The 26811-nt window shown below is 46.2% G+C and overlaps 1 protein-coding gene across 2 annotated transcripts in view; it reads left to right on the forward strand.

Annotated features, from left to right (window-relative positions):
• The window catches only part of crsp7 (cofactor required for Sp1 transcriptional activation, subunit 7), a 262873-nt gene extending 255034 nt beyond the window's left edge, over positions 1 to 7839 (forward strand). For both annotated transcript variants that reach the window (XM_038776426.1, XM_038776427.1), the window contains one exon: positions 4817 to 7839. In XM_038776426.1, the coding sequence (XP_038632354.1) occupies positions 4817 to 6628 (1812 nt within the window). In that variant the 3' untranslated portion in view covers positions 6629 to 7839. The remainder of the gene's footprint in view (positions 1 to 4816) is intronic.
• Positions 7840 to 26811: the final 18972 nt, after the last annotated feature.

The following is a 26811-nucleotide window of genomic DNA, read 5'->3' on the forward strand; positions in this document are numbered from 1 at the left end:
TTGCACCCTGATTAAAATTCCCTGTGTATCAAAATTACCCTGGAAAAGTCAATGATAGCCTTTGAAAGGAAAAAAATTGTTAACCGTACTCAACTATGATCTTTAAATCACAATGTCAGACGACACACCACAATAAGTTAGTGAAGGATTTTAGACTGTGTCAGTTGAGGGATTTTGAAACCATCAATTCAAGGTTACCAGCTGCTCTTGCAATTACTGGAACTCAGTAGAAATTTAAGTTAAAGCTTGTCAGGTGCAAATAGGAATTGTATTATTTGTCTTCTATTGATTACAACTTAAGTCATTTAAAAGGTAATGCGTAGACAATTTGAAGCTTTCAAATAATCACAGCTTGAAACATAACTTTTAAAAGTCAAAGTCTGAAGTCAAAGTCTGAAAATGAAATATGAATACAGAGAGACAGTGAATAGTTCAGATCAAAGTACAGATGCCTAAAACCCAAGCGATCTGATCACACCCCAACACAATCCCAATTGGTTTGGGCCAGACTCAAACACATTTGATCCGATGGCATGCTGTCCATCTTAAATATTTACGCTTAAACAGCTATTTTATTTCTATATTAAGTGTATTTGAAATACCTGGCCGCTACAGTTAAGTAAAAATCCTTCTGGAACCTATTCTAAAATTCCAGATTATAAACCCAAAGTTACTTTCTCAGAAGATAAATCGTAGCAGAGAGATATTAACATTCACAGACCAAACATACACATTCTCACAGGTCGTAAATATCAGAGTAAAGAGACAGAAATTTCACAATAGCTCAATTAAAATACTGAACAAAATCTTTCATTCTCCTTCGAAAACTTTATCTGTTATTCCATGTAAGTCAATTTCCACTGATTAATTTTAGAGGCATTAGCTATTCTTAGAGACGTATATTTCTTTGTGCAGATAACCTGCTTGCTGAAATGGTTAAATTTTTATACAGAATTGAAAGTGGTGGAGAACTTGGCATGATGCCATCTCCATCCTTTCCTTCAATGTTACTCAAATTTCTCTCATGTTCTTTAAACTGAATTCAATTTTCAATGTTCGCTATTTAACCAGTTTTTGGAAAGAGACATTACTGGATGTTTATTTTTTCTTTTATTTCAAATGAACTGAACCACCGCCGAGTCTATCTGGACGGCCTGAAACGATCTGAAGTTATTCTCGACAAGTATCCATTGTTAAGTTCCTAACCTTAATCTTGTAATGACTTTACTCCCCATTTTTTGTTTTGGGAGGGGGATTTGTCATCCTCAGATATTCCTGAACAAAAACTAATTGAGTGTTTTAGCCCCTTTCTGATCTTTTGGACTTTACTTTATTTGATTTTTTTTTTTGAGACATTCCAGGACAGTCGTTAGCCGTAATTGTTGGCAAAATTTAAAACTAACTCTTTTACTCATATTTTGCTCTTTAAAAACCAAAAAAAAAAGAAATTTTAAACTGACTCTTTTACTCATTTGGCCTTGATACCAGATTCGTTGGATATTACCTCACCTTCCGTCCGCCTTGCCGAATGACTCTAATTTTTGGCGGTCAAAGGTTTAATTACTTGCCTTGTCCACCGGCTCGAGCGGCGTCTGGCTCAGCAACATCCTGCCAGACTTACACCAAATGTTAGGGGTGAAAATATTCACACTAAGGCCTGAGTATCAGTAACAAAGCAGTTTATTATGTCAGAATTCTGGGAGACAAGATCTTGGGACTCCGCAGTCCCTGACAGCACCTTATCCCACTTAAACTTAAACTCACATTGATTAATATACAGATTAAAGGCGGATAGCCTAATGACTTGGTTCTTTTCCCATATGCGCATTCCATTTTTCCAAGACCGTGGCTGTTTTAACTATTCCTTTCTCTGTCAATTATACCCAATTTTAATGCATTAGTTCCCCCCCAGTGGCCATTTTTCTTCTCCTAAAATTTTATGCAATTCCCCCCATAATAATCTCAGCTGCTTAGTGTTCCGGATACTGTTCACAAAGCGTTTGCAGTGCACTGCCACTTTCAAAAGTGGTGTCTAACGTATTACCCATTATACCCTTTGTCTGATGCCAGATGGTCCTTCCGATTACAATTTAATAGCGATCCTAGATCACTAATCCAATTTTGAATTTATTACACAGTTATCCTGCCCTGTTTTTCAATTGATTAAGGAGATTACGTGTGTCATGTTTTATGCCAGGGTCCGCACGCTTTTGCCCTGTTTATGTGTTGCTAAGCAGAGTTATCTGCAGGGGATTATAATTTAAATCACTGAGTAATCGTGCTCCGTACAAGCCAATTAACAGCTCGAAGGTGACACCGTAAAGATTTTATGTCACCCGCCTTACAAAGTTAACAGGAACCTTTTATCGCGAAGGTTTCAGGTAATAACAAGGATCATGTTGGCATTGATATCTCTTTACCTCTTTTAACTATTTCTTAGGGACTCCAACCCAAGCTCTTTAGAGGAATTTAAACTCAGGGACTCCAACCCAGTTCTTTTGAGGAATTTAACCTCAGGGATTCCAACCCGGTTCTTTTGAGGAATTTAACCTCAGGGATTCCAACCCGGTTCTTTTGAGGAATTTAACCTCAGGGACTCCAACCCGGTTCTTTTGAGGAATTTTAACCTCAGGGACACGAACCCGGTTCTTTTGAGGAATTTTAACCTCAGGGACACCAACCCGGTTCTTTTGAGGAATTTAACCTCAGGGACTCCAACCCGGTTCTTTGAATTTCTGGGGTTCGCCGGACTGACCTGAATCTCGTAGGAACATCTCCAGCAGCAGGCAGTAGGACAGGCTCACGACCGGGACAGCAAAGGGGAAAAACCAAAGTGATAAAAATACTCATAATTGGGGGCCCTATTTTCCCCACACGTCCGGAGGCGATCTGACGCTTACACCGTCTGCTTCTGTCGACGCACCAGAGATCCCCATAAGGGCCACCATATGAGAATTCTACATTTTCAGTCCGGAGATAATTATCAGTCGAACACCAGGTAACTTTAAAGAACCTTTTTATTTACCGCAGGGCTGCTACACAAGTGTAACTGAGTTACAGCAAGTGAAAAAGCAAATTTTTCTTAGTTACAATTGACTATATATTATTACAAAACCCCTCAAGCCTTTCAATCATTAGTCATACAATTAGCTCATTAGACCCCTCCTTCATGTAATTATTTCTTCCCATCATTAGTAATACAGTTAGTTCACAAGTTTCATAGTATAGCAATTCTTTATCAAAGATCCTGGGAGTGACTCTTCCCCCGGCTGCGTTTCGTTCCCACCACAGATTCTCACAGTCAAGGTCGTGATAACGCCTTCTCGTAGGAACAATTCATTTCACAAGGCTCGTATACAAACTTGACATTCCATTTCCCATCAAGCTCTGATTCTAACTTGAGCCAAACTCTCATTGGTTGTTGCCTGCGAACTAAAAGCTACTGTTATCTCAATTGCTGCTGCTTCCTGAATAAAATGTCTTTCAAAAATTAAAACAGTTTCAAGTACCATTTAATAAGGTGATGAGACAATACATAAGAATTATGATTAATTGTTGCCTGCATTGTGGTGAGGTGCACATCACTTGCCACGTGACTGAGGCCATAATGGTTTTACTGTTCAACGGTTACAGCGGATGAATTGCGTTAACCTCCCATGTCTGTTAAGAATGCAGACTGTTATACATTATTGCGCATTTTCTGTCTATCAGATTTCTCCTTTTCTCTTGAAACTTGAAACAAAAGTGAATGTCAGCTCACTCTTAATTAAACTACATAAATTTACCCAGGAATTTCTTTTTTTTAATTTAGAATACCCGATTCTTTTTTTTCAATTAAGGGGCAATTTAGCGTGGCCAATCCACCTAGCCTGCACACCTTTGGGTTGTGGGGGTGAGATCCACGCAAACACAGGGAAAACGGACATTGACCTGGGGCCGGTATCAAACGCAAGTCCTCAACGCAGTGAGGCAGCAATGCTAATCACTGCTCCACCATGCCGCCCTTACCCAGGAATATCAATTAGATTTTGCAGCATTGCAATCTTACACAGCTATACCCAAGGAAAATGCATCTTCTGTCACCATAGTCATTTGCTTAAACACAGCATTACTGGGATTCCTTAACATTTCCCTATATTTAAAGGTTAGTTCAATGCAATTGGTGCTGAGTCTGGCGACAAAAGATGTAAGATTATGTACCTAGCATCCACGGCACAGAAGCCAATCGGAATCTGCCACCCATTTTTCCACATCTAAATCTACCATTGTAACCACTGTTACTCTTTCTCTCTCTCTTCCCCCCCCCCCCCCCCCAATGTTTGTCTGGTTTCTCCTTGATGAGGCACAGTTTGATTTAATTAGTGTTAATTAAGTTGCTTTTTCCTGTAATTTTTTTAATTAAAATATATAATTCAAGTAAATAAAATTGCCACAGGTGATTATAGAAAGATACACAAATTCAGGAGCCAGAACATTATGAATTTAAGAAACTGTAACCTAGACGAAAGGGATAGTTGACTGGACTAGGCTAGGCTTTTTTTTCTTGATTATACATCTGAAATGTTAAGACTTTTTCCTATGTTAAAGATGTTACATAAATGCAATTATTGAGACTTGTGTTGAAATAGTTGCTAAACAAGATGATATTCAACACCATGTCCGTTCTTGATTTAGCAAGATGGGAAGGCTAGGTAGGGGGAAAATATTTGAGCGAAGGGGCCTATGTTGAGGGTTCGATAAGTTAAATAATTTGCGTGTCTGTAAGGTTATTTAAACCCAAGCCTTGTTGCTGACATTCAGTTCTTTGCCTTTCCAGGAAACAAGGCTGGGGAAGCTCATCAATGATGTACGGAAGAAAACCAAGAATGAGGAGCTTGCGAAGCGCGCCAAAAAACTGCTGCGGAGTTGGCAAAAGTTGTTGGTTGAACCAGTCGGTCAAATTGAATCTGTCCCCAGGGCACTGCCGACTTCCCCTGGCTCAGCCAATGGTGGAGCTCATGCCTACAAGCATGATTTGCCATCTCTGACCACCAGCACTGGAGCAGGGGGCACAAAGCCAGTCCCAGATCTGAAAAGTAAGAATGATGTGCACAACTCATACTCTTTGCTTGCTGACAAGCCGGGCAATCGGAAACGGAAAGCAGAGCACCGCGATGGCACGAGGGGGCCACTGCCCAAAGTCCCAAAGGCCAATAATGAACAGCAGCCGAACTCTACACCACCACCTTCCAATGGAATCCGTGGCAGTCCTGAAAATTTCCCAAGTCCTCCAGACATGACATCTGCAAACATCCACACCATCCCAGGCAAAAGCAGACCAGACCATCAGACACCATATGAAAATGACAAACACAGCAAGATTCCAGTAAATGCTGTGAAACCTCATACTAGTTCTCCAGGACTTGTAAGAAACCCAAGCACTTCCTCATTGCTAAAGACTGCGATTCTTCAGCAACATGGAAAAACAGATGAAGCTGGGGTGCGTTATCGACCCAGTAGCCCCCGCTGTCAATCGTTTAGCCCAAGGACTCTTAAACATGAAATGTTGTGGAAACCCTCCACAACATATGCACCCAAGGGCTCTGTATCTAGCCCGTCCCAGAGCTTTACAGGAACGTCTGCTCAAGCAGGTTCTGATTCAGATAGGACAACATCTCACTTACCCAAGAACAATGTTCAGGTGCCATCCCCCATGTCTGCACTGCAGCAAGCCACAACACCACCTCTGCCAACGCAGGCAAAAAGCTTGCACCCGCCAGAGATTGATTGTTCATTAGATCGGCTGGGACACTCATCTAATTTAGAGACTGTTGGTGAAAACCAAGTGCAGCACCATTCTGCACCAACACTACAGCAGCAGGACTCTCCATACCTCTCTCATAGTCCTAATTCATCAACTTCACATCGTGGGGAATCCTTGCACAGTCATGAGCTGGATGCAGCAATGGGAGAGTTGTCCTCCAATGAGTGTGCCTCTTTTGGTTATGATAGTAAAAGGTCATCTAAGAAAAAATACAGGTCTAGAGACTATCAGGTGAACTTAGACGGACAAGTTATCGATGAAAGTGTGAAACCTGTACGGTTGAAAGAGCGTAGAATTACTTTCGACCCTGCAACTGGGCAGATCAAACCTTTAACGCATAAGGATTCATCTCGGGCTGAAAGCCCAGTTCTACCTGAGCCTCATCGAACCACTGAAATTGTACAGGAACAGAGGGTAAACTTGCAAAGTACTTTAGATCAAACAAACTGGAAGGAGTTATCCAAAAATGAAATTATTCAGTCATACTTATCAAGACAGAGCTGCCTTCTTTCATCCTCAGGAGTGCAGCCACCAGGAGGTCACATTGTTGAGTTCTTACAGCATGAAAGCCACAGATATAGCACTAGCACAGAGGCCCGTGAGGTCCACATATTAGTACCTACCAACTCTCCCTCAGAACTTCCTGGGGTCACTAGAGAGATCAGAGACTTGGATGTTCACCGAATACACCAGCAACATTGGGCAGGTGTGAACGGTTGCATGGACAACCATGGTAAATGGTATGATTGGACGCAGGGCATATCTTTGGACCCTCATGGTGATCAGGGACAATTGCACATACTGCCATACGTCTGTCTAGACTGAGCAATAATGCCCTTTTGGCATGCTTTGAGGTTTAAAGTCAGCTGGCTGCAACAAGTGGCTCCCACTTACTGGAATGAGCAAAAGCCTCTGGGTTGCAGGTTAAGGTTTTGAAGGTTCTGTTTCTCAGCCCATCTGTGTAGGTCCCCCACCCCTAAAGCCCTCTCTTCTGCAGTTTGCTGCTATCAGTGTTTTAATCAAAATTGCGAAGGAGGGAAAAGAGCACAAGAGAAGAGAAGGTTATGAAGGAAAAATGAGAGGTGGTTGATTCAGGAGCATAAACAACTCACCACACAGATTAAGGCAGGTCATAAACCAGGGGCTGACAAGTCCAGTGCAGAGTGGTTTGTCGGTATTCAAGGTTCCAGCACTTTACAGTGGGCTGGATACGGTCTTGGGGCACGTACAGGAGCTTTATGTGGCATCAAAACGAAATGAATAATGTTACTTTAAAAAGTATGCATTTATTTATTTGATTTGATTTCTTTTTTTTAAAACACCTATAATTTGGCAGTGAGATATGTGAGACAAATGTGCAAAAACTGTAGATCTCTCTTTTAATTACATCGCACATCTCTTCAGGATATATTTTTTAAGTGAATAATCATGACAGGCTGTGAACATTTGCACAGTACATCGTCATACGTAACATTCCATGGGTCTTCACATGCTGGGAGTTGTTGTCATCTTCTGTTTAAACAGGAGATAAAATCCTTGGGTCTTCATCAACTAGATAAAAAAATGTTTAAAAAATACTATTTTAGGAAGTCAAAGATTTGGGTTCTGCTTTTTTATTCTCCCGCCACCACTCAAAATTCGAACGTTAACTATAATTTTGTTCTCTGCTTTGCTCTCTCGCTTGATCTCCACATTCGTTCTCACTTCTCCAAATCCCAAAGTGGAAAAAAAGAGGGTGCTACTAGTTTGCAACTTTGTACTGTGAGAAGTTGATTTCAAAAAAAATCTTTTTAAAAAATTCAAACGGAACTGTTTGTATGCTGGAGATATACTTGTTACCATTCCTTTAGATATTGTTTGCCTTATGGAATCCATCATACCACAACCGCAAAAACAAGAAGCCTTAGTGAATGTACAGAAATTAGACTTCTGTGTTCCTCACAATGCAGAAGGAATGACTTTGCTATTTGGTCCTTTTAAGTGGACACGTTGTGATATAAATGTGGAAACAATAAAAAAAAATTTGCACAAAAAAACTGTCCCCTTTTATTCAGAAAAACATCGACTGTGAATTTGCTTCCAGTAGAGAAACTGATTACACTTCACTTTTAATCATCTGACTAATTACACAAAGAAATTAATGCCCATTCAAATGTGTTTAATCTCCCCAGCTGTAAACAGATCAATTTTGCGTTTAATTCTGAAATGGATTCTTCCATTGGTTTCTATTTCACATATATTTAGCCATCAATGTGAGCACAATAATGTGGAATGTTTTGGTCTGAATTTGAGTTGCATTGCCCTTGTTCTGGTTTCAAAATCTATTATAAACCATTTCCCTCCTGCCGATGAATGGATATATGCCCTGGGGTGTGATTGGTGCTGAATAATAGGCCACGAAAATCCCCATTTTCATCCAGAGGCTTTATATGGAGAATGATATATGCAGGGATATATTGAGCAGGGCTCTAGTTTTAACCAGTTACTCCTATTGGAAAACATGTGTTTGTGTATGTAAGTTGAGTTACCATATGTGGCTTGATTTTTCCAGTTTAAAAAGTTGACCGACCAGGTTTGTTGATGGAGAAAACACAGGTGAACCACAAAAGGCCTTGTTTGAAATGTGTCCGAACACGTGTCATTGTCTTCAATGTTGTTAGAAAGTATTGGGAGGAAAATACACTGGATTGAACCACTTCATCTTGGGCTGCAGAGAGAGAAATTAGCCTGAATGGTTCTTTTTTTTTAAAACCATCTCTAACAATTTCTTCTGGTGAAGTGGACACCGAGTGAACTCAGAATCAAACTCAACTGTGAGGCTCCTTTTAGCTGACATTGCCTAGGTTCTGACATGAAAATTTACCATTTGGGTGACATGCAGAAATGCTGCTGATTTCTGAAATTGCCATTATTTCAGTTAATTGAAAGTGGAAGTCATTTGGTGCTGTCAATGGTAATTTGATGTATATCACTTCCATTTAACTTGGTTAAAGGCATATTGAGCAAACAGAGCAGCTAGATTGGAGTTTAGTATTTTTATTAAGAAAGGCTTTTCCAATATAACCTTCACAACCATACTCGTACAACAATTGCAATATTTCAACCCCCTAACCTCACCTCCCTCTCCCCCCGCCCCCAAAAACCAAACCCAAAAAGAACAGAAAATAATCCCCTAAATCCCCCCCAAAAAACAACATACGGTGACAAGCTCCCTGAAGTAGGAAATGAACAGCTGCCACCTTGGGTAGACCCATTCCGTCGACCCTCTCACATATACTTGACTTTTTCTAAATGTAAGAACTCCATCAGACCACTTAACCATGCTAAGGCATTGGATAGGACTAAATACTTCCATCCAAACAGGACTCTACCATGGGCATTTGCCTTCACCCCTGTCTGCAGCTCGGGTAAATATGAAACCCCAAAGGTGACCACCAACGGGCAAGGTTCCAACTCAACCCAAAGATTCCTGATGGTACTAAAGAAGGAGACCCATAAGCTTAGAACAAGACCATAACTTGTGTGTATAATGCCTCGGCCCCATAGAATATTGCTCGCACCTATCATCTATTTCCAAGAAGAACATAATAATTAGAAACAGAAGTAGGCAATTTGGCCCTTCGTGCCTGCTCCACCAATCAATCAGATCATGGCTGATCTCCTCTTGGTCCCAAATCCACCTCCCTACCTGCTCCCCATATTCCTTTTATTTTTTTTTTAAATGTGATTTTCATTTTCATTTTCCACATCAAATACACAACAAAAGATAACCAACAATAACAAATACAATATCAATCCCCCAACCAGCATCACCTTCAACCTACAACCCCAAACATCACCCCTACATTGCAAATACTTCAACAACAAAAAAGACTAAAAGTAAATCAACAGTCATCCCATACACAGTAAACAATATACTCAACCCCCCCCCCCCCCCCCCAATAGCATCACCCCCACCCCCAATGTCCGATGTCATCCAATTCTTGAAAGTGCAAGATAAACAAGGTCCATAAATTGTAGTATCCTTTCATTCTCCCCCTCAGCTCAACCATCACCTTCTCGAGCGTCAAAAATTCCAGCAGGTCTCCCTGCCAACCTGAGGCACAGGGTGGAGAAGCTGGCCTCCACCCCAGTAGGACCTGCCTTCGGGCAATCAGCGAGGCGGAAAGCTAAAACATCTACCCCCACACCTGCCTGCAGCCCGGCTGGTCTGACAACTGGCTTCACGGGACCCTGGTTGAAAACTCACATGTACCATCCCCAAAATGACCTGAAAAACCTCCCTCCAATACCCTCCAGCTTCGGGCAGGACCAAAATATGTGAACATGGTTTGCGGGGCTCCTCCCACAGCGCTCACATACATTCTCCACCCCTGAGTCAGCTCATCCTTGCCCTCGTGAGGTGCCTCCCTATACGCAACCTTCAATTGCATCAACCCCAACCTCGCGCACAAGGGTGAGTTATTTGCCCTCCAGAGCACCTCACTGCGTTCCATAATGTCCCCCAACTCTTCCACATGGCTTTATTCCTCTCCAAGGATACTTTGTCCTCCCCCAGAATCGTCCCACAAATTGCCGACACCACCCCCTTTTCCATTCCCCCTGTCATGAATACCTCTTCCAACAGCGTGGAAGCCGGCACTGTCAGGAAGCTCTAAACCTCCTTGGCAAAATCCCAGAGCTGCAGATATCTAAATACTTCCCGCTGCCCCAGTCCAACTCCTTCAGCCTTGCAAAACGACCTCCCAGGAACAAGTCCTTTAATGCCCTAACTCCCCTCTCCTCCCATCTCTGAAACCTCCTATCCCACTTCCCTGGCTCAAACCTATGGTTCGCCATAGTCAGCATCTCTCTTGATCCTGCGCACAACAAAGTGCTGCCTCAACTGTCTCCAAATCTTCAGTGTTGCCACCACCACCGGACTCCCAAAATATTTACCCAGGGCCATCGGGAGCGGCGCTGCTGTCAACACTCTCAGCCTCAACCCCCTGCACAGATTCTCCTCCATTCTAATCCATTGGGACCTCCCACCCTCCCCCGACCCACTCTACCTTTTCAGAATTCGCCGGCCAGTAATAATACGATAAATTCGGGAGGCCCATCCCCCTGCCTGCCTTGCTCTGCAGAAGTACCTTCCTGATTCTAGGCACCTTCCCACGCACCCCCAAATAAACGAGGTAATCAACTTCTGCACCTCCTTGAAAAACGCCTTTGGTAAAATGATCGTCAAGCACAGAAATATAAACAAAAAACGCGGCAACACATTCATTTTAATCGTCTTTACCCAATCTGTCAGCGACAGAGGAAGACCATCCCACCTTGCCAAGTCCGCCTTCACGCTCCCCACCAAGCTAGTAAGATTGTACAAACGGAGCCACCCCAGTCCCGCGCCATCTGCACCCCCAGATATCTAAAGTTGTTCACCGCCCTACGAAACGGCAGCCCCCCCACCCCCGGCCGGGATACCACAAAGTACACACTTTATTCCAAATTTAACTTATACCCCAAATGTTCGGAGCAGCTCCAGTATATTCCCCATTGACACACCCGGCTCTGACCCATGAAATAATAAATCATCTGCTTACAACGATACAATAATAAATCATCCTCTTACAGCGACACCCTATGCTCCCCACCCCACCCACGCACGATTCCCTTTCACACCCCCGAACTCCTTAGCGTGATGACCAAATACTCAATCACTAGCACAACAACAGAGGGGATATAGGGCGCCCCTACCTGGAACCCCTGTGCAGAGCAAAGTACACCAAACTCATATTATTTGTGCAGACATTCGCCCCCTGCTCCCTATACAATAACCATATCCACTCCACAAATCTCAGCCCGATCCCAAACTACTCTAACACCGCAATGAAATACCCCTACTCGACCCGATCAAATGCCTTTTCTGCGTCCAGCCCAAGAACCACCTCTGACTTCTTCCCACCTTCACCCTCCGCCGGTGTCATAACCACGTTTAACACCCTCCTAATATTTGAGCACAGTAAGAAGTCTTACAACACCAGGTTAAAGTCCAACAGGTTTGTTTCAAACACGAGCTTTCGGAGCACGGCTCCTTCTTCAGGTGAATGGAAAGGCTTGTTCCAGAAATGTTTATATAGACACAGTCAGAGATGCCCCGGAATGCGAGCACCTGCAGGCAATCAAATCATCAAAGATGCAGAGAGAGAGGTAACTCCAGGTTAAAGAGGTGTGAATTGTCCCAAGCCAGTTCAGTCGGTAGGCCTCTGCAAGTCCAGGCTTGTTGGTGGGGGCCGAATGTAATGCGACATGAATCCCAGATCCCGGTTGAGTCCGCATTCATGCGTGCGGAACTTAGCTATAAGTTTTTGCTCAGCAATTTTGCGTTGTCGCGTCTCCTGAAGGCCTCCTTGTAGAATGCTGACCCGGAGATCAGAGGCTGAATGTCCTTGACTGCTGAAGTGTTCCCCAACTGGAAGGGAACAGTCCTGCCTGTTGATAGTCGCACGATGCCCGTTTATTCGTTATCGCAGTGTCTGCATGGTCTCGCCAATGTACCACGCTTCGGGACATCCTTTCCTGCAGCGTATGAGGTAGACTACATTGGTCGAGTCGCACGAGTATGCGCCGCGTACCTGGTGGGTGGTGTTTCCACGTGTAATGGTGGTGTCCATGTCGATGATCTGGCATGTCTTGCAGAGATTACCCTGGCAGGGTTTTGTGGTGTTGTGGTTGCTGTTCTGAAGGCTGGGTAATTTGCTGCAAACAATGGTTTGTTTGAGGTTGCGCGGTTGTTTGAAGGCCAGTAGTGGGGGTGTGGGGATGACCTTGGCAAGATGTCCATCCTCGCTGATGATGTGTTGGAGGCTGCGAAGAAGATGTCGTAGTTTCTCCGCCCCAGGAAAGTACTGGACGACGAAGGGTACTCTGTCAGTGGTGTCCCGTGTTTGTCTTCTGAGGAGGTCGGTGCGGTTTTTTGCTGTGGCGCGGTGGAACTGTCGATCAATGAGTCGAGCGCCATATCCCGTTCGTACGAGGGCATCTTTCAGCATCTGTAGGTGTCTGTTGCGCTCCTCCTTGTCTGAGCACATCCTGTGTATACGGAGGGCTTGTCCATAGGGGATGGCTTCTTTAATGTGTTTCGGGTGAAAGCTGGAGAAGTGGAGCATCGTGAGATTATCTGTGGGCTTGCGGTAAAGCGAGGTGCTGAGGTGACCGTCCTTGATGGAGACGAGTGTGTCCAAGAATGGAACTGAATTTGGAGAATAGTCCATGGTGAGTTTGATGGTGGGATGGAACTTATTGATGTCATCGTGTAGTCGTTTCAGTGATGTCTCGCCGTGGGTCCAAAGGAAAAAAATGTCATCGATGTATCTGGTGTATAGCATCGGTTGAAAGTCCTGTGTGGTGAGGAAGTCCTGTTCAAACTTGTGCATGAAGATGTTGGCATATTGAGGTGCAAATTTGGTCCCCATGGCTGTTCCGTGCGTCTGGATGAAGAATTTGTTGTCGAAGGTGAAGACGTTGTGGTCTAGAATGAAACGGATGAGTTGCAGAATTGCGTCTGGAGATTGGCAGTTGTCGGTGTTGAGGACTGAGGCTGTTGCAGCAATGCCGTCGTCATGGGGGATGCTGGTGTAGAGTGCCGAGACATCCATTGTGACGAGGAATGTTCCTGGTTCAACTGGTCCATGGGTGCTGAGTTTCTGTAGGAAGTCCGTCGTGTCGCGACAGAAGCTGGGTGTACCTTGTACGATGGGTTTCAAGATGCCCTCGATGTGGCCAGAGAGGTTCTCACACAGGGTCCCATTGCCTGAAACGATAGGACGGCCTGGTGTGTTGGCCTTGTGTATTTTCGGGAGGCAGTAGAGATCTCCAATGCGGGGATTACGTGGGATGAGAGCACGTAGGGTGTTCTGAAGGTCTGGATCTAAGGTCTTGATCAGTCTGCTGAGTTGGCGGATGTGTTCCTTGGTTGGATCTGCGGGTAACTGCCTGTAGTGTTCCTGGTTGTCGAGTTGTCGGTATACTTCTTTGCAGTAGTCTGTTCTGTTCAGTATGACGGTGGCCCCTCCTTTGTCTGCTGGTTTGATGACGATGTTGCGGTTGGTCTTGAGAGTGCGGATGGCGTTGCGTTGTGCTTGGGTGACGTTTGAGGCTGCCTTGTGATTGCGAGTGATGAATCTGGCATTGACACGACTTCTGACGGCTTGAGCATACATGTCGAGTCTAGGGCAGCGGCCTTCCGGAGGGGTCCAATTTGACTCTTTCCTTTTCGGTTGCTGCACTGCAGATCTCGCGGTCTGCTGTTCCGGTTCATTGGTCGTGTCCCTGGGTTCGCTGTCGGCCTCTTGGGGTCTGTGGAAGAATTCCCGGAGCCTCATTCGCCTGATGAATTCCTCCGTATCTGCCGCGAGACTGATGGGCTCCAGCTTTCACCCGAAACACATTAAAGAAGCCATCCCCTATGGACAAGCCCTCCGTATACACAGGATCTGCTCAGACAAGGAGGAGCGCAACAGACACCTACAGATGCTGAAAGATGCCCTCGTACGAACGGGATATGGCGCTCGACTCATTGATCGACAGTTCCACCGCGCCACAGCAAAAAACCGCACCGACCTCCTCAGAAGACAAACACGGGACACCACTGACAGAGTACCCTTCGTCGTCCAGTACTTTCCTGGGGCGGAGAAACTACGACATCTTCTTCGCAGCCTCCAACACATCATCAGCGAGGATGGACATCTTGCCAAGGTCATCCCCACACCCCCACTACTGGCCTTCAAACAACCGCGCAACCTCAAACAAACCATTGTTTGCAGCAAATTACCCAGCCTTCAGAACAGCAACCACAACACCACAAAACCCTGCCAGGGTAATCTCTGCAAGACATGCCAGATCATCGACATGGACACCACCATTACACGTGGAAACACCACCCACCAGGTACGCGGCGCATACTCGTGCGACTCGACCAATGTAGTCTACCTCATACGCTGCAGGAAAGGATGTCCCGAAGCGTGGTACATTGGCGAGACCATGCAGACACTGCGACAACGAATAAACGGGCATCGTGCGACTATCAACAGGCAGGACTGTTCCCTTCCAGTTGGGGAACACTTCAGCAGTCAAGGACATTCAGCCTCTGATCTCCGGGTCAGCATTCTACAAGGAGGCCTTCAGGAGACGCGACAACGCAAAATTGCTGAGCAAAAACTTATAGCTAAGTTCCGCACGCATGAATGCGGACTCAACCGGGATCTGGGATTCATGTCGCATTACATTCGGCCCCCACCAACAAGCCTGGACTTGCAGAGGCCTACCGACTGAACTGGCTTGGGACAATTCACACCTCTTTAACCTGGAGTTACCTCTCTCTCTGCATCTTTGATGATTTGATTGCCTGCAGGTGCTCGCATTCCGGGGCATCTCTGACTGTGTCTATATAAACATTTCTGGAACAAGCCTTTCCATTCACCTGAAGAAGGAGCCGTGCTCCGAAAGCTCGTGTTTGAAACAAACCTGTTGGACTTTAACCTGGTGTTGTAAGACTTCTTACTGTGCTCACCCCAGTCCAACGCCGGCATCTCCACATCATGGCTAATATTTGAGAATAGCTGTCTCCATTTCACAAACCCTGTCTGGTCCTCCCCTATCACCTTTGGGAGGCACCCCTCCAACCTACCCATCAACACCTTCGCCAATATCTTTGCATCCACATTCAACAGCGATTATAGGCCTGTACGACCCACACTCAGTTGGATCCTCATCCTTCTTCAGCAGCAAGGAGATCGAGGCCTGCCCCAAAGTCTGTGGTAGAACCCTCTTAACGCCTCCTCAAACATCCCCAACATCAGCGGCGCCAACGTGTTCCTAAATTTCTTATAATACTCCACCGGTAACCCATATGCCCCTGCCACCTTCCCCGACTGCATCCTCCCAATTGCCTCCTTTATCTCCTGATCACCTATCGACCCCTCCAATGTGGCCCTATCCTCCTGCCCCAACCTCAGGTATTCCAAACCGTCCAGGAATTCCCACATCTCCCTGTCCTCCCCGGTGGCTCCGACCTACGCAAATTCTCAGAAAACTCCTCGAACACCCTATTAATCTGGTCCAGGGCCACCACCAATTTCCCTGTCCTATCCCGCACCTGGACAATTTCCCTCGCCGCCGCCTCACTCCAAAGTTGACCTGCCAATATGCCTTCTCCCCCTACTCATAAACTGCTCCCCTCGCCTGCCTCAAATGGCGCTCCCCTTTCCTTCTGGACAACCAATTAAAACTAGCTTGTAACTCCCTTCTATTCAAAAGCATTGGATCTGCATCCCCCGCGTACCTCCTATCCACCTCCAACATCTCATCTATCAACCTTTGCCGCTCCACCCTCTCCTCTTTATACATCTTCGCCTTAAACAATATCAAATCCCCCTTCACCACCGCCTTCAGAACCTCCCATACCACCGCCTGTCCCATGCAATTAAAACCCATGTATTCCTCAATTACCCTCCCGATCTTTTCACAAAAACCTCAGTCCCCCAGCAACTCCACATCCAATCTCCACCCTGGCCTCTGCACTGTCCCCTTCTCCAAGACCTTTTCCACCCAATGCGGCGCATGATCTGAAATAGCTATTGCTGAATACTCCGATCCCTTAACCCCAGACAACAACGCCTTCCCTATTACAAAAAAAAATCTGTCCTTGAGTAAACCTTATGGACCAAGGAGAAAAGCAAATACTCCCACTCCACGGGTCCACTCCTCCCATTTCCTCCATAAACCCAGTCAACGCCTTCGTTACCCCAACTGGGCACGAGAGCGCGGCTGCGACCTGTCCAACCTTGGCCCCTGCACAAGAGTTCCAGTCTCCACCCACTATCAGTTCATGCGAATCCAAGTCAGGAATGCCCCCAAATATCTTCCTCACAAAACCTACATCGCCCCAGTTAGGACCATACACACTTGCCAAAGCCACCAACCTCCCCTCTAATGTCCCTGTCACTATCACATACCTACCCCCCTGGTCCGCCACCACGTTCTCCATCTGGAACCTCACTCTCTTACTAACCAAAACCACAACCACCAGAACCCTGCTATCAAACCCCGAATGAAACACTTCCCTAGCCCTTCCTAAGCCCCACCTGATCCTTCACTCTCAAATGAGTCTCCTGTAACATAGCCATATCAGCCTTTAAACTTTTTAGGTGCACAAGCACCCTTGACCTCTTCACTGGCCTTCGCAACCCCCTTACGTTCCACATAACTAACCTAACCGTGCTTCTGTCTTTCTCCCCTTTCCCCCCCCCCCCTCGCCCCCAACCCCACCTTCCTATCCACCATCATCATAACTCCGAGCCCTGCTAACCCACCCGCACCCATTGTTACCACCGAACCCCCCCCCCCCCCAGAATCCCCCCCCATCCACTTCCTCTCGAAAACACCTCACCCAGTATCGATCCTCTCCCCATCCTTTCACACCACCTAGTCCATCGAATCCTGCTCACCAGGCTCCAAAGACAACACCAGCCCCACCACCACCACCACCACACTGCTCCAGCCCACTGCACCTCCTGCTCTGCTTCGCCCCAACTCAGGACCTTCTCCTTCACATGGTACCTGTGGAAGCAAACCATCACTGCTCTTGGCAGCTCATGTGTCTTCAGTTTAGGCCTCAACAATCGATGAGCCCGCTCCAGTTAATACCCTCCCCCCACCAACTCCGCCAACATCTTGGCAAAGTACTCAGTCGGCCTCAGGCCCTCCACCCCCTCGAGCAGGCTCACAATTCTCAAATTGTGCCGCCTCGATTGATTTTCCAAATCCTCCAACTTTGCTCGCAGCCCTTTGTTGACCTTGAGCACCCTCTGCAGCACCTCCCCCATCGAGGTGTTGCGACATGGCCTCCTCCACTCCCTTCATTTTTTCACCTGCTCCTGCACCTCGGCCGGTGCCTTCGACACAGCCACCTTCACCATGGCAATTGCCTCCTCCACCAGCATTTTCAACGCCTCGTCATCTCCTTCCTCAACACCTCCATGTGCTTTGCAAACTGTTTCTCCAATTCCATCACCGTGGTCATCTTTCTTGCCGTAAGCAGTGCGGCCCCATCCAACGATCCAGCCTCCGCCATCTTGCCTGCTCCCGGGCTGACCCTTTCACTCGCAGGCGAACCCTCACTCACTCCCATCTTCACAGCGGCTTTCTTCTGATTTTTTGACATCTTCCTCCTTCCTTATGCCTTCCTACACTCAATCATCAAAAAGTTGTGCCTGGGACCGGGCATTAAACTCCAAAAAGAAACAAGCCTCGAGCAGGAGCCACCCAACGTGCGACTTCCCCCTAAATGCCGCCACCGGAAGTCCCCCAGTTTTTAAAATCAGAAATGTATCTATCTCCTCCTTGAAATCATTTAATGATTCAGACTCCACCACACTATGGGGCAGCGAATTCCACAAATTCGCCACCCTCATCTCAGTTTTAAATCTACCGCCTCTCAGCCTATATCTGTGACCTCTTCTTCGAGATTGCCCTACAAGGGGGAACAATCCCTTTTAGTATTTTATATACCTTTATCAGATCCCCTCTCATCCTTCTCAACTCCAGTGAGTAAATCCCAAACTGTTTAATCTCTCCTCATACATCAACCCTTTCATCCCCTGAATCAATCTGGTGAACCTCCTCTGAACTGCCTCCAATGACACCACATCCTTCCTCAAATAAGGCGACCAAAACTGGACACAATACTCCAGATTTAATCTCCCCAACACCCGATACAATTGCAACAACACTCTCTACTTTTATACTCCAGTCCTTTTGCAATAAACGCTAAAATTGCATTAGCCTTTTTTGCATGCTGTATATGCATACAGAATTTCTGCGATTCATAAACAAAGATGCCCCAATTCTTCTGCCCAGACACATTTTCAATCTTTTCCATTTAGATAATTTACCTTTCTATTTTTTTTTAGCCAAAATGGATAACCACACACTTTAAAATCCACCTGCCAGATTTTGGCCCATTCTTGTAGCCTATCTATATCAGTCTGTAAACTCCTCATCTCCTCTTCACTGCCTACTTTCCACCTATTTTCGTATCATCAGCAAATTTCTCTGTTACACCCTGTCCCTGCTTGCAGATCATTTATATGAATTATATGAATAATAGTTGAGGTCCGTGAACTGGCCCTTGCTGCATCCCACGAGTTACAGTTCGCAAGCCAGAGAAGGACCCTTTTATCCCGACTCTCTGCTTTCTGTCACTCAGCCAATCCTTAATCCAGTCTAGTACTCTACCCCCATCCCCTGCAATCTCGCCTTCTGGATCAGTCTTTTATGTGGCACCTTGTTGCATGCCTTCTGGAAGTTCACAGTTTTTCCATTATCCACCTTGCTGATTACATCCTCAAAGAATTCAAGCAGGTTTATCAAGCCTGACACAAGAAAACATGCTAACAATGGTGGATTGAGGGGCAATTTTAGAATGGCCAATCCACCTACCCTGCACATCTTTGGGTTGTGGGAGTGAGACCCACACAAACACGGGGAGAATGTGCAAACTTCACACGGACAGTGACCCAGAGCCGGGATTAATCCTGGGACCTCGGTGCCGTGAGGCAGAATGCTAACCACTGCGCCATCGTGCTGCCCAGATCTCCTCCATGATTGATTCCAGCAACTTCCCCACCACAGAGGTCAAGCTAACTTGTCTATAGTTTACTACTTTTTGCCTCTCTCCCTTTTTTGAATAAGGGCATCACATTGGTGTGTTTCTAATCCATCAGGACCTTTCCAGAATCCAGCGAGTTTTGAAATATCATAACCAATGCATCACTATCTCTGTTGCCAACTCCTTTAATGCCCTGGGGTACAGGCCATCCAGTGCCTGAGACTTATCAGCCTTTAATCCCATTAGTTTTTTCAATACCTTCTCCCTAGTGACGGTTATTGCACCAAGTTCCTCTGTATTAACTGCAGTTTTTGAAATTTTTTTATTATCCTGTACTGTGAAGATAGAGGCAAAATATTGGTTCAGTGCTTCGGCCATTATTACCGGTCCTGAAGGGCCAACATTTACTTTAGCTGTTCTTTCCCTCTGTATATATTTATATAAGCTTTTGGTATTAATGTTTATACTTTATCTGCTAGTTTCCTTTTGTAGTTCATCTTAGCTCTTCTAATTTTATTTTTAGTAGCCTTTAGTAGCTGAACCTTAAAGTTCTCCCAATCCTCCAGTTTATCACTAGCTTTTGCAGTATGGTATGCCCTAGTTTTTGCCTTTGTCTTCCTTGACTCCCTTGTTTAGCCATGGAATGGTTTTCTCCCTTTTACAATTCCTCTGCGTCTCAGGAACATACTTTAATTGCTAAGTATTTAATATCTCCCTGAACATCTGCCATTGTTCTTCAACTGTTTCACCCTCAATTTGTGCCCAGTCTTACTTGGGTCAACCCTTTCCTCAGGCCTGATTAATTACCTCTACCTAACGCTAAAACTCAAGTATGGCACTCTTCTCTTTCTGAATTGGAATTCTAGCATTCTCTGATCACTCCTAAAAGAATCCTTAACGACAAGACTATCAACCATTCTTCATTACATAATACTAAATCTAAAATAAACTGTTCCCTGATTGGCTCCAAAACATATTGCTCTGAGAAACAATCCCTCATGCACACTATAAAATCTTCCTCAAGGCCACCCTTGCCAATTTGATTAATCCAGTCTATTAAAATCACCCATTATTACTGTTGTGCAAGCCCTCTCGAGCCCTCATTATTTCTTGGTTTATACTGTGCCCCACTTTGGAAGTATTGCTCAGGGGCCTGTAAAGTAGTCTTACCAAGGAGTTTTTTCCCTTTTTTATTTCCACCCAGATTTATTTAGCATTTTGGCCCTTAGTGCCAATATCATTTTGTAATACAGCCTTGATGTCATCTTAAACCAATAAAGCAACTCCACTTCCTGTTGCATCCTGTCTATCCTTTTGGAATACTGAGTACCCTTGGACATTCAATTCCCTGTCTGCTTGCAACCATGTTTCAGTAATCCCCACCAAATCATACCCATTTGTCTCTGTTTGTGCCATCTGTTCATTAACCTTATTCCGAATACTGCGTGCATTTAGGTACAAGGTTTTAAAATATGTCCTACTGATATATCTTTCCCTTGCCAGTTTTTCTTGTGGACTACACTTTTCACACATTCTGACCTCCTTTACTAAAGTCGGCAATTCGGCCCATCAAATCTGCTCCACCATTCAATGCGATCATGACTGATCTGATCTAATCCTCATCTCTACTTTCCTACTTAATCCCCATAATCCTTGATTCTATTTCTGATTTTTTAAAATCCGTCTGTCTCAACCTTTTTTTAAATGTTCTTTGTTCCAAACATGTGTAAAACAGCAACGTATAAAATACACACTCCACAAAATCATAGTCTCAGTTTGTACAATTTTTTCCATTTTTATCACCTCCCGCAATGAACAGTTCCTCAAACATCATCAAAAACGACCCCCACATCGAAGCCCTCCGCTGACCCCGTCAACTCGAACTTACTCTTCCCCAACCGGAGAAAGTCGTACAGGTCCCCCAGCCAGACCACCACTCCCAGCCAAGCCCCCCCCCCCCCCCCCCCCCCCCCCCCCCACCGTGGCATATCCCAACTCCAATTTAGAAAGATCCTTCGGGGGGCAATGGCCACAACATCAGCCCCCTATCCCTCCAGAAGCTCCGGCACTTCCGATACCCCAAAAATCACCACCATTGGGTCCAGCCTGACCTACACCCTCACAATTTTAGATAGCATCCCAAACACTGCCTCCCAGTATCTCTCCAGTTTCCCGCAACCCAAAAACATATGCACATGATTTGCCAGCCCCCGCCCACACTTCTTGCACTTATCGGCCATCCCCAGGGAACCCGCTCATCTGAGTCATATGTACTCTATGCACCACCTTAAACTGGATCAAGTTCATTCTTGTGCAGGTTGTGGTTGAATTCACCCTCCGCATCGCCTCGCACCACAGTCCCCAACCTATTTCCCCCCCACTCCTCTCATTTGTTCTTGATCATCACCACCTTCCCGGATAGGGGATTTGCACAGTAATTTCATCGCAGTGTTAATGTAAAGCCTACTTGTGACACTGATAAAGATTATTTGGTATCTCCAATCCTACCCTCCCCCAACTCATCCGGGAGCAGCAGTTGCTCCAATAAATTGTACTTCAGTAGCCTGGGAACGCCCTCCAATCTTTTCGCGCAAAGTCCCGCACCTAAATATATCTAAATTCACTCCCCTCGGTAACTCAAATTTCTTCCCTCTCCCGCAACTCATCCAGATCTGCAAACTTCCCTTCCAAGTACAAGTCCCCAACCCCCTCCAGCCGAACCTTCCTCCACTTTCCATACATCCCATCCATATCCCCCGGCTTAAACCTATGGTTTCCACACAGTGGCGTCAACACAGACATCCCCTCCAAATTAAAATGTCACCTCAGCTGACTTCACACCCTGACTGTTGACTGCGCCAGGCTCCCTGTATACTTCCCCGGAGCTAATGGCAGCGGAGCTGTCACCATAACCCTCAGACTGGATCACCTACAGGACTCCTCCATCTTGACCCACTCCCCCCAGCACCATCACCACATCGCCACATTCATCTGTCCGAACCTTGAACAGACTTCATAACCCAGCCTTTACAGCTCTCTGGTAAGAAATTTCATAGATTCACTACCCTATGAGAGAAGAAATTCCACCTCATCACTATTCTCAAATGGACGATCCCTTACTCTGAGATTATGCCCTCTGGTCCGAGATGAGGTAGCCACAAGAGGAAACATTCTCTCAACATCTACCCTGTCAAGCCCCCTGAGAATCCTCTGTCTCAATAAGGTTGCTTCTAATTCTTCTAGTCTTCAATGAGTACAGGTGCAATCTACTTAACCTATCCTTATAAGAAAATCCCTCCATACCCTGGATAAACCTGGTGAACATTCTTTGGACTGCCTCCTATACCAGTATATCTTTCCTTAGATAAAAGGATCAAAACTGTTCACAGTATTCCAGTTGTGGTCTAACTATTTTGTATAGTTTTAGCTGGATATACCTATTTTTATACTTATTTCCCTTTGAAATAGTGGCCAACATTCCATTTGCCTTCCCAACTACCTGTCAAACTTGCATGCCAGCTTTTTGTGATTTATACACGATGACTCCCAAATTCCTGTCCTGTGGTTTTCTGCAGTCTTTCTCAATATAATTTTTTTTTCCCCAATTAAAGGGCAATTTAGTGTGGCCAGTTCACCTACCCTGCATATCTTTTTGGGTTGTGGGGGTGAGACCCACGCAGACACGGGGAAATGTGCAAACTCCACAAGGAAATGACCCGGGGCCGGAATCGAACCCGGGTCTTCGGCGCCGTGAGGCACCAGTGCTCCACAGCACCACCCTTCAATTTAAATAATATTCAGCTCCTCTATTCTTCCTACCAAGGTGCATCACTTCACATTTTCTGACATTATATTCCATTTGCCAAGTTGTTGCCGACTCACTTAACCTGCCTATATCCCGCTGTATACTGTCATCCTCACCTTCCAACTATGTTTGTGTCATCTGCAAACTTGGCAACAGTTCATCCACTTTCCGCATCCAAGTCATTGATATATATTTTACATAATTGTAGCCCCAGCATGGATCCCTGTGGCACTCCACTAGTTGCAGGTTGCCATTCTGAGACTGCCCTTTTATCCCACATCTGCCTTTTATCAGTTAGCCAATCCACAGCACAATGGTTAGTAGTGCTGCCTCACAGCGCCAGAGACCCCGGTTCAAATCTAGCTTTGGTTGACTGTGTGTGGAGTTTGTACGTTCTCATCGTGACTGCGTTTGTTTCCTCTGACACCTCCACCAGTGGTTAGCACTGATGGTTCACAGCTCCAGGGTCCCAGGTTCGATTCCCGGCTTGGGTCACTTGAGTATGGGTCGTCTGCACATTCTCCCCATGTCTGCGTGGGTTTCCTCCGGGTGCTCCAGTTTCCTCCACAGTCCAAAGATGTGTAGGTTAGGTGGATTGGCCATGCTAAATTGCACATAGTGTCCAAAAAAAGGTTAGGTGGGGTTATGGGGATAGGGTGAAGGTGTGGGCTTAAGTGGGGTACTCTTTCCAAGGTCCGGTGCAGACTCGATGGGTCGAATGGCCTCCTTCTGCACTGTAAATTCTAATTCTATGAACACCATGGGCTCTTATTAAATATCCGATTGTGTGAGACCTTATCGAACACTTTTTGGAAATCTAAGTATATTATATCTTTTTTTAAATAAATTTAGAATACCCAATTCATTTTTTCTAATTAAGGGGCAATTTAGCGTAACCAATCCACCTACCCTGCACATCTTTGGGTTGTGGGGGTAAAACCCACGCAAGCACTGGGAGAATGTGTAAACTCCACACTGACAGTGACCCAGAGCTGGGATTGAACCTGGGACCTCCATGCTGTGAGGCAGCGGTGCTAACCACTGCGCCACTGTGCTGCCCTAAGTATATTATATCTACTGGTTCACCTTCATCGATCCTGCTTGTTATCATCTCAACGAATTCTAATAAATTTGTCAGGTATGATTTCCCCCTTTTTAAAAAAATGTGATTTAATATGTATTTTCATATAAACATACGAAAGCTGAAGAACAACCAAACAGCATTCTGAACAACCCACCCACACTTCACCCCCACTCCCCTAATACCACACTCTCCTCATCCCCTACCGTCCCCATTTTAACCCCCATCTCCCCCTTGCTGACCCCTCAAACCTCCTTAAAGAAACCAATAAATGGCTTCCACCTCCAGGTGAACCCATCCGCCGGCCCCCTCAAGACGAACTTGACCTCCTCAGGAATTCCGCCAGGTTGCTGAACCACCCCCCCCCCCCCCCCCCCCCCCCCCCGGCTTCCGGCGGCTCAAGACCCGCTACCCAAGCAAAATCCATCTTTTGGCTATCAGGGAGGCTAAATACAAGACTTTAGCCTCTCTCACCCCTTGGACCCCTAGGTCTTCAGACACCCCTGGACCACCTCTACCCCCAGTACCTCAGACATTAAATCCGCAAACCCCTGCCAGAACCCCTTCATCCTTGGATATGCCCAAAACATGTGGACATGATACACGGGCTTTCCCACACACTGCCCACATCTATCTTCTACCCCCTCAAAGAGCCTACTCATCCTTGCTACCGTGATATGGGCCCTATGTATTATTTAAAACTGGATGAAGCTTAAACTCTCACACGGTGAGGAAGCATTCACCCTCCGCGAGGCTTCTGCCCATGTCTTGGCCCTCACCTCCCCTCCCAGCTCCTCCCATTTGTGCTTTCTGTCCCCCACCAGGGCCCCCTCCCAATCATTCAACTCCTTACAGACATTGGACACCTTCCCCTCCCCTATCTCGTCCCTCGACAGCACCTTGTCTTGTAACCCCAGGGGCGGCAGCCCAGGAAAGGACGGCAGCTCTCTCCTTACAAAATATCAACCTGCAGGTACCTCAAACCGTTCCCCCTGGGCAATTCGTACTCTTCCTTCAGGTCCTCCAACCTCGCAAATTTGCCTCCCATGAACAGATCGGCAAATTGCTCAATCACTGCCTGTCACTACCACTGAAACCTTGCAACCAGGCCCCCTGGTGCAAACCTATGGTTGTCACAATTCGGTGCCCACACCAAGGCAACCTCCAATCCCAAATGCTACCTCCACTGTCCCCACACCCTTAGGACTGACACTATACACTGGGCTCACAGGGTACCTGACTGGAGAGAACAGCAGAGGCACCGACAACAAAGTCCTCCAACATGTTCCCCTACACGATGGTGCCTCTGTCGGACCCCTCCCCCACGACCCACTTCCAAACCATAGCAATATTTGCCACCCAGTTGTAATTCATCATGTTCGGCAGTGCTGGCCCCCATTCCAGCAAAACCCTTCAAACCTGGGGGTCTTCCACAATTACACAAACCCAGAGATCAGCACATTAACCTTCTTAAAAAAACGACCTGGGGACAAAGATTAGGGGGTTCTGAAACAGAAACACAAACTTTGGCAGCACCGCAATTTTACTGTCTGCACCCGCCCTGCCATTGACTGCGGCAGCACATCACACTTCTTGAAATCCACTTTCATCTGCCCACCAGCCGTGTCAGGTTCAACTTGTGAAGCTGCGCCCAGCCCCAAGTCAACTGGATTCCCAAATATCTAAAGCTCACCCCCACCACGCTCAATGGCAATTCCCCTAACCTCTACCCCGTAGTTTCATTCGGGAACACATCACTCCCATATTCAACTTGTACACCAAAAACCAACCAAATTCCTCTAAAATCCCCATGATGCCTCCCATACTGCCCAATGGGTCTGAAACATACAGCAACAGGTTGTCCATGTACAATGAGACCCCGTGTTCGACAACACACCCCCCCCCCCACCGCTCAATCCCTCTCCAGTCCACTGCCAGTGGCTCTATTGCCAAGGTGCAAAGCAATGGGGAGAGCAGACACCCCTGCCTTGTCCCACGATGCAGCCCAAAGTACCCCAAACTCATGCGGTTCATCTGTGTACTCGCGACCACCATCTTGTACAGCTACCGGATTCAATCCACAAATCCCTATCCAAACCCAAACCACCCAACAGCTCCAGCAGATACTCCCACTCCACCCGGTCAAACGCCTTCTCCGCGTCTATCGCCACCACTACCTCCGAAGGCATCATAATTACATTGAATAGCCTCCTCACATTTGCCGGCAACTGCCTTCCCTTCACGAAACCCGTTTGATCCTCGTCTGTCACCCCCGGGGTGCAGTCCTCAATTCGCGAGGCCAACACCTTCGCCAACCGCTTGGCATCTACATTCAGTAATAATACTGGACGGCACAACCTACACTGCTCCGATTCCTTATCCTTCTTTAATATCAGGGAGCTGGAAGCCTGCGATAATGTAGGGGAGAGTTCCGCCCCTCTCCCTTGCTTCATTATCCCCCTGACCAACAG

This window comes from Scyliorhinus canicula, chromosome 18 (assembly GCF_902713615.1).
Source record: "Scyliorhinus canicula chromosome 18, sScyCan1.1, whole genome shotgun sequence".
Classification (NCBI taxonomy): domain Eukaryota; kingdom Metazoa; phylum Chordata; class Chondrichthyes; order Carcharhiniformes; family Scyliorhinidae; genus Scyliorhinus; species Scyliorhinus canicula.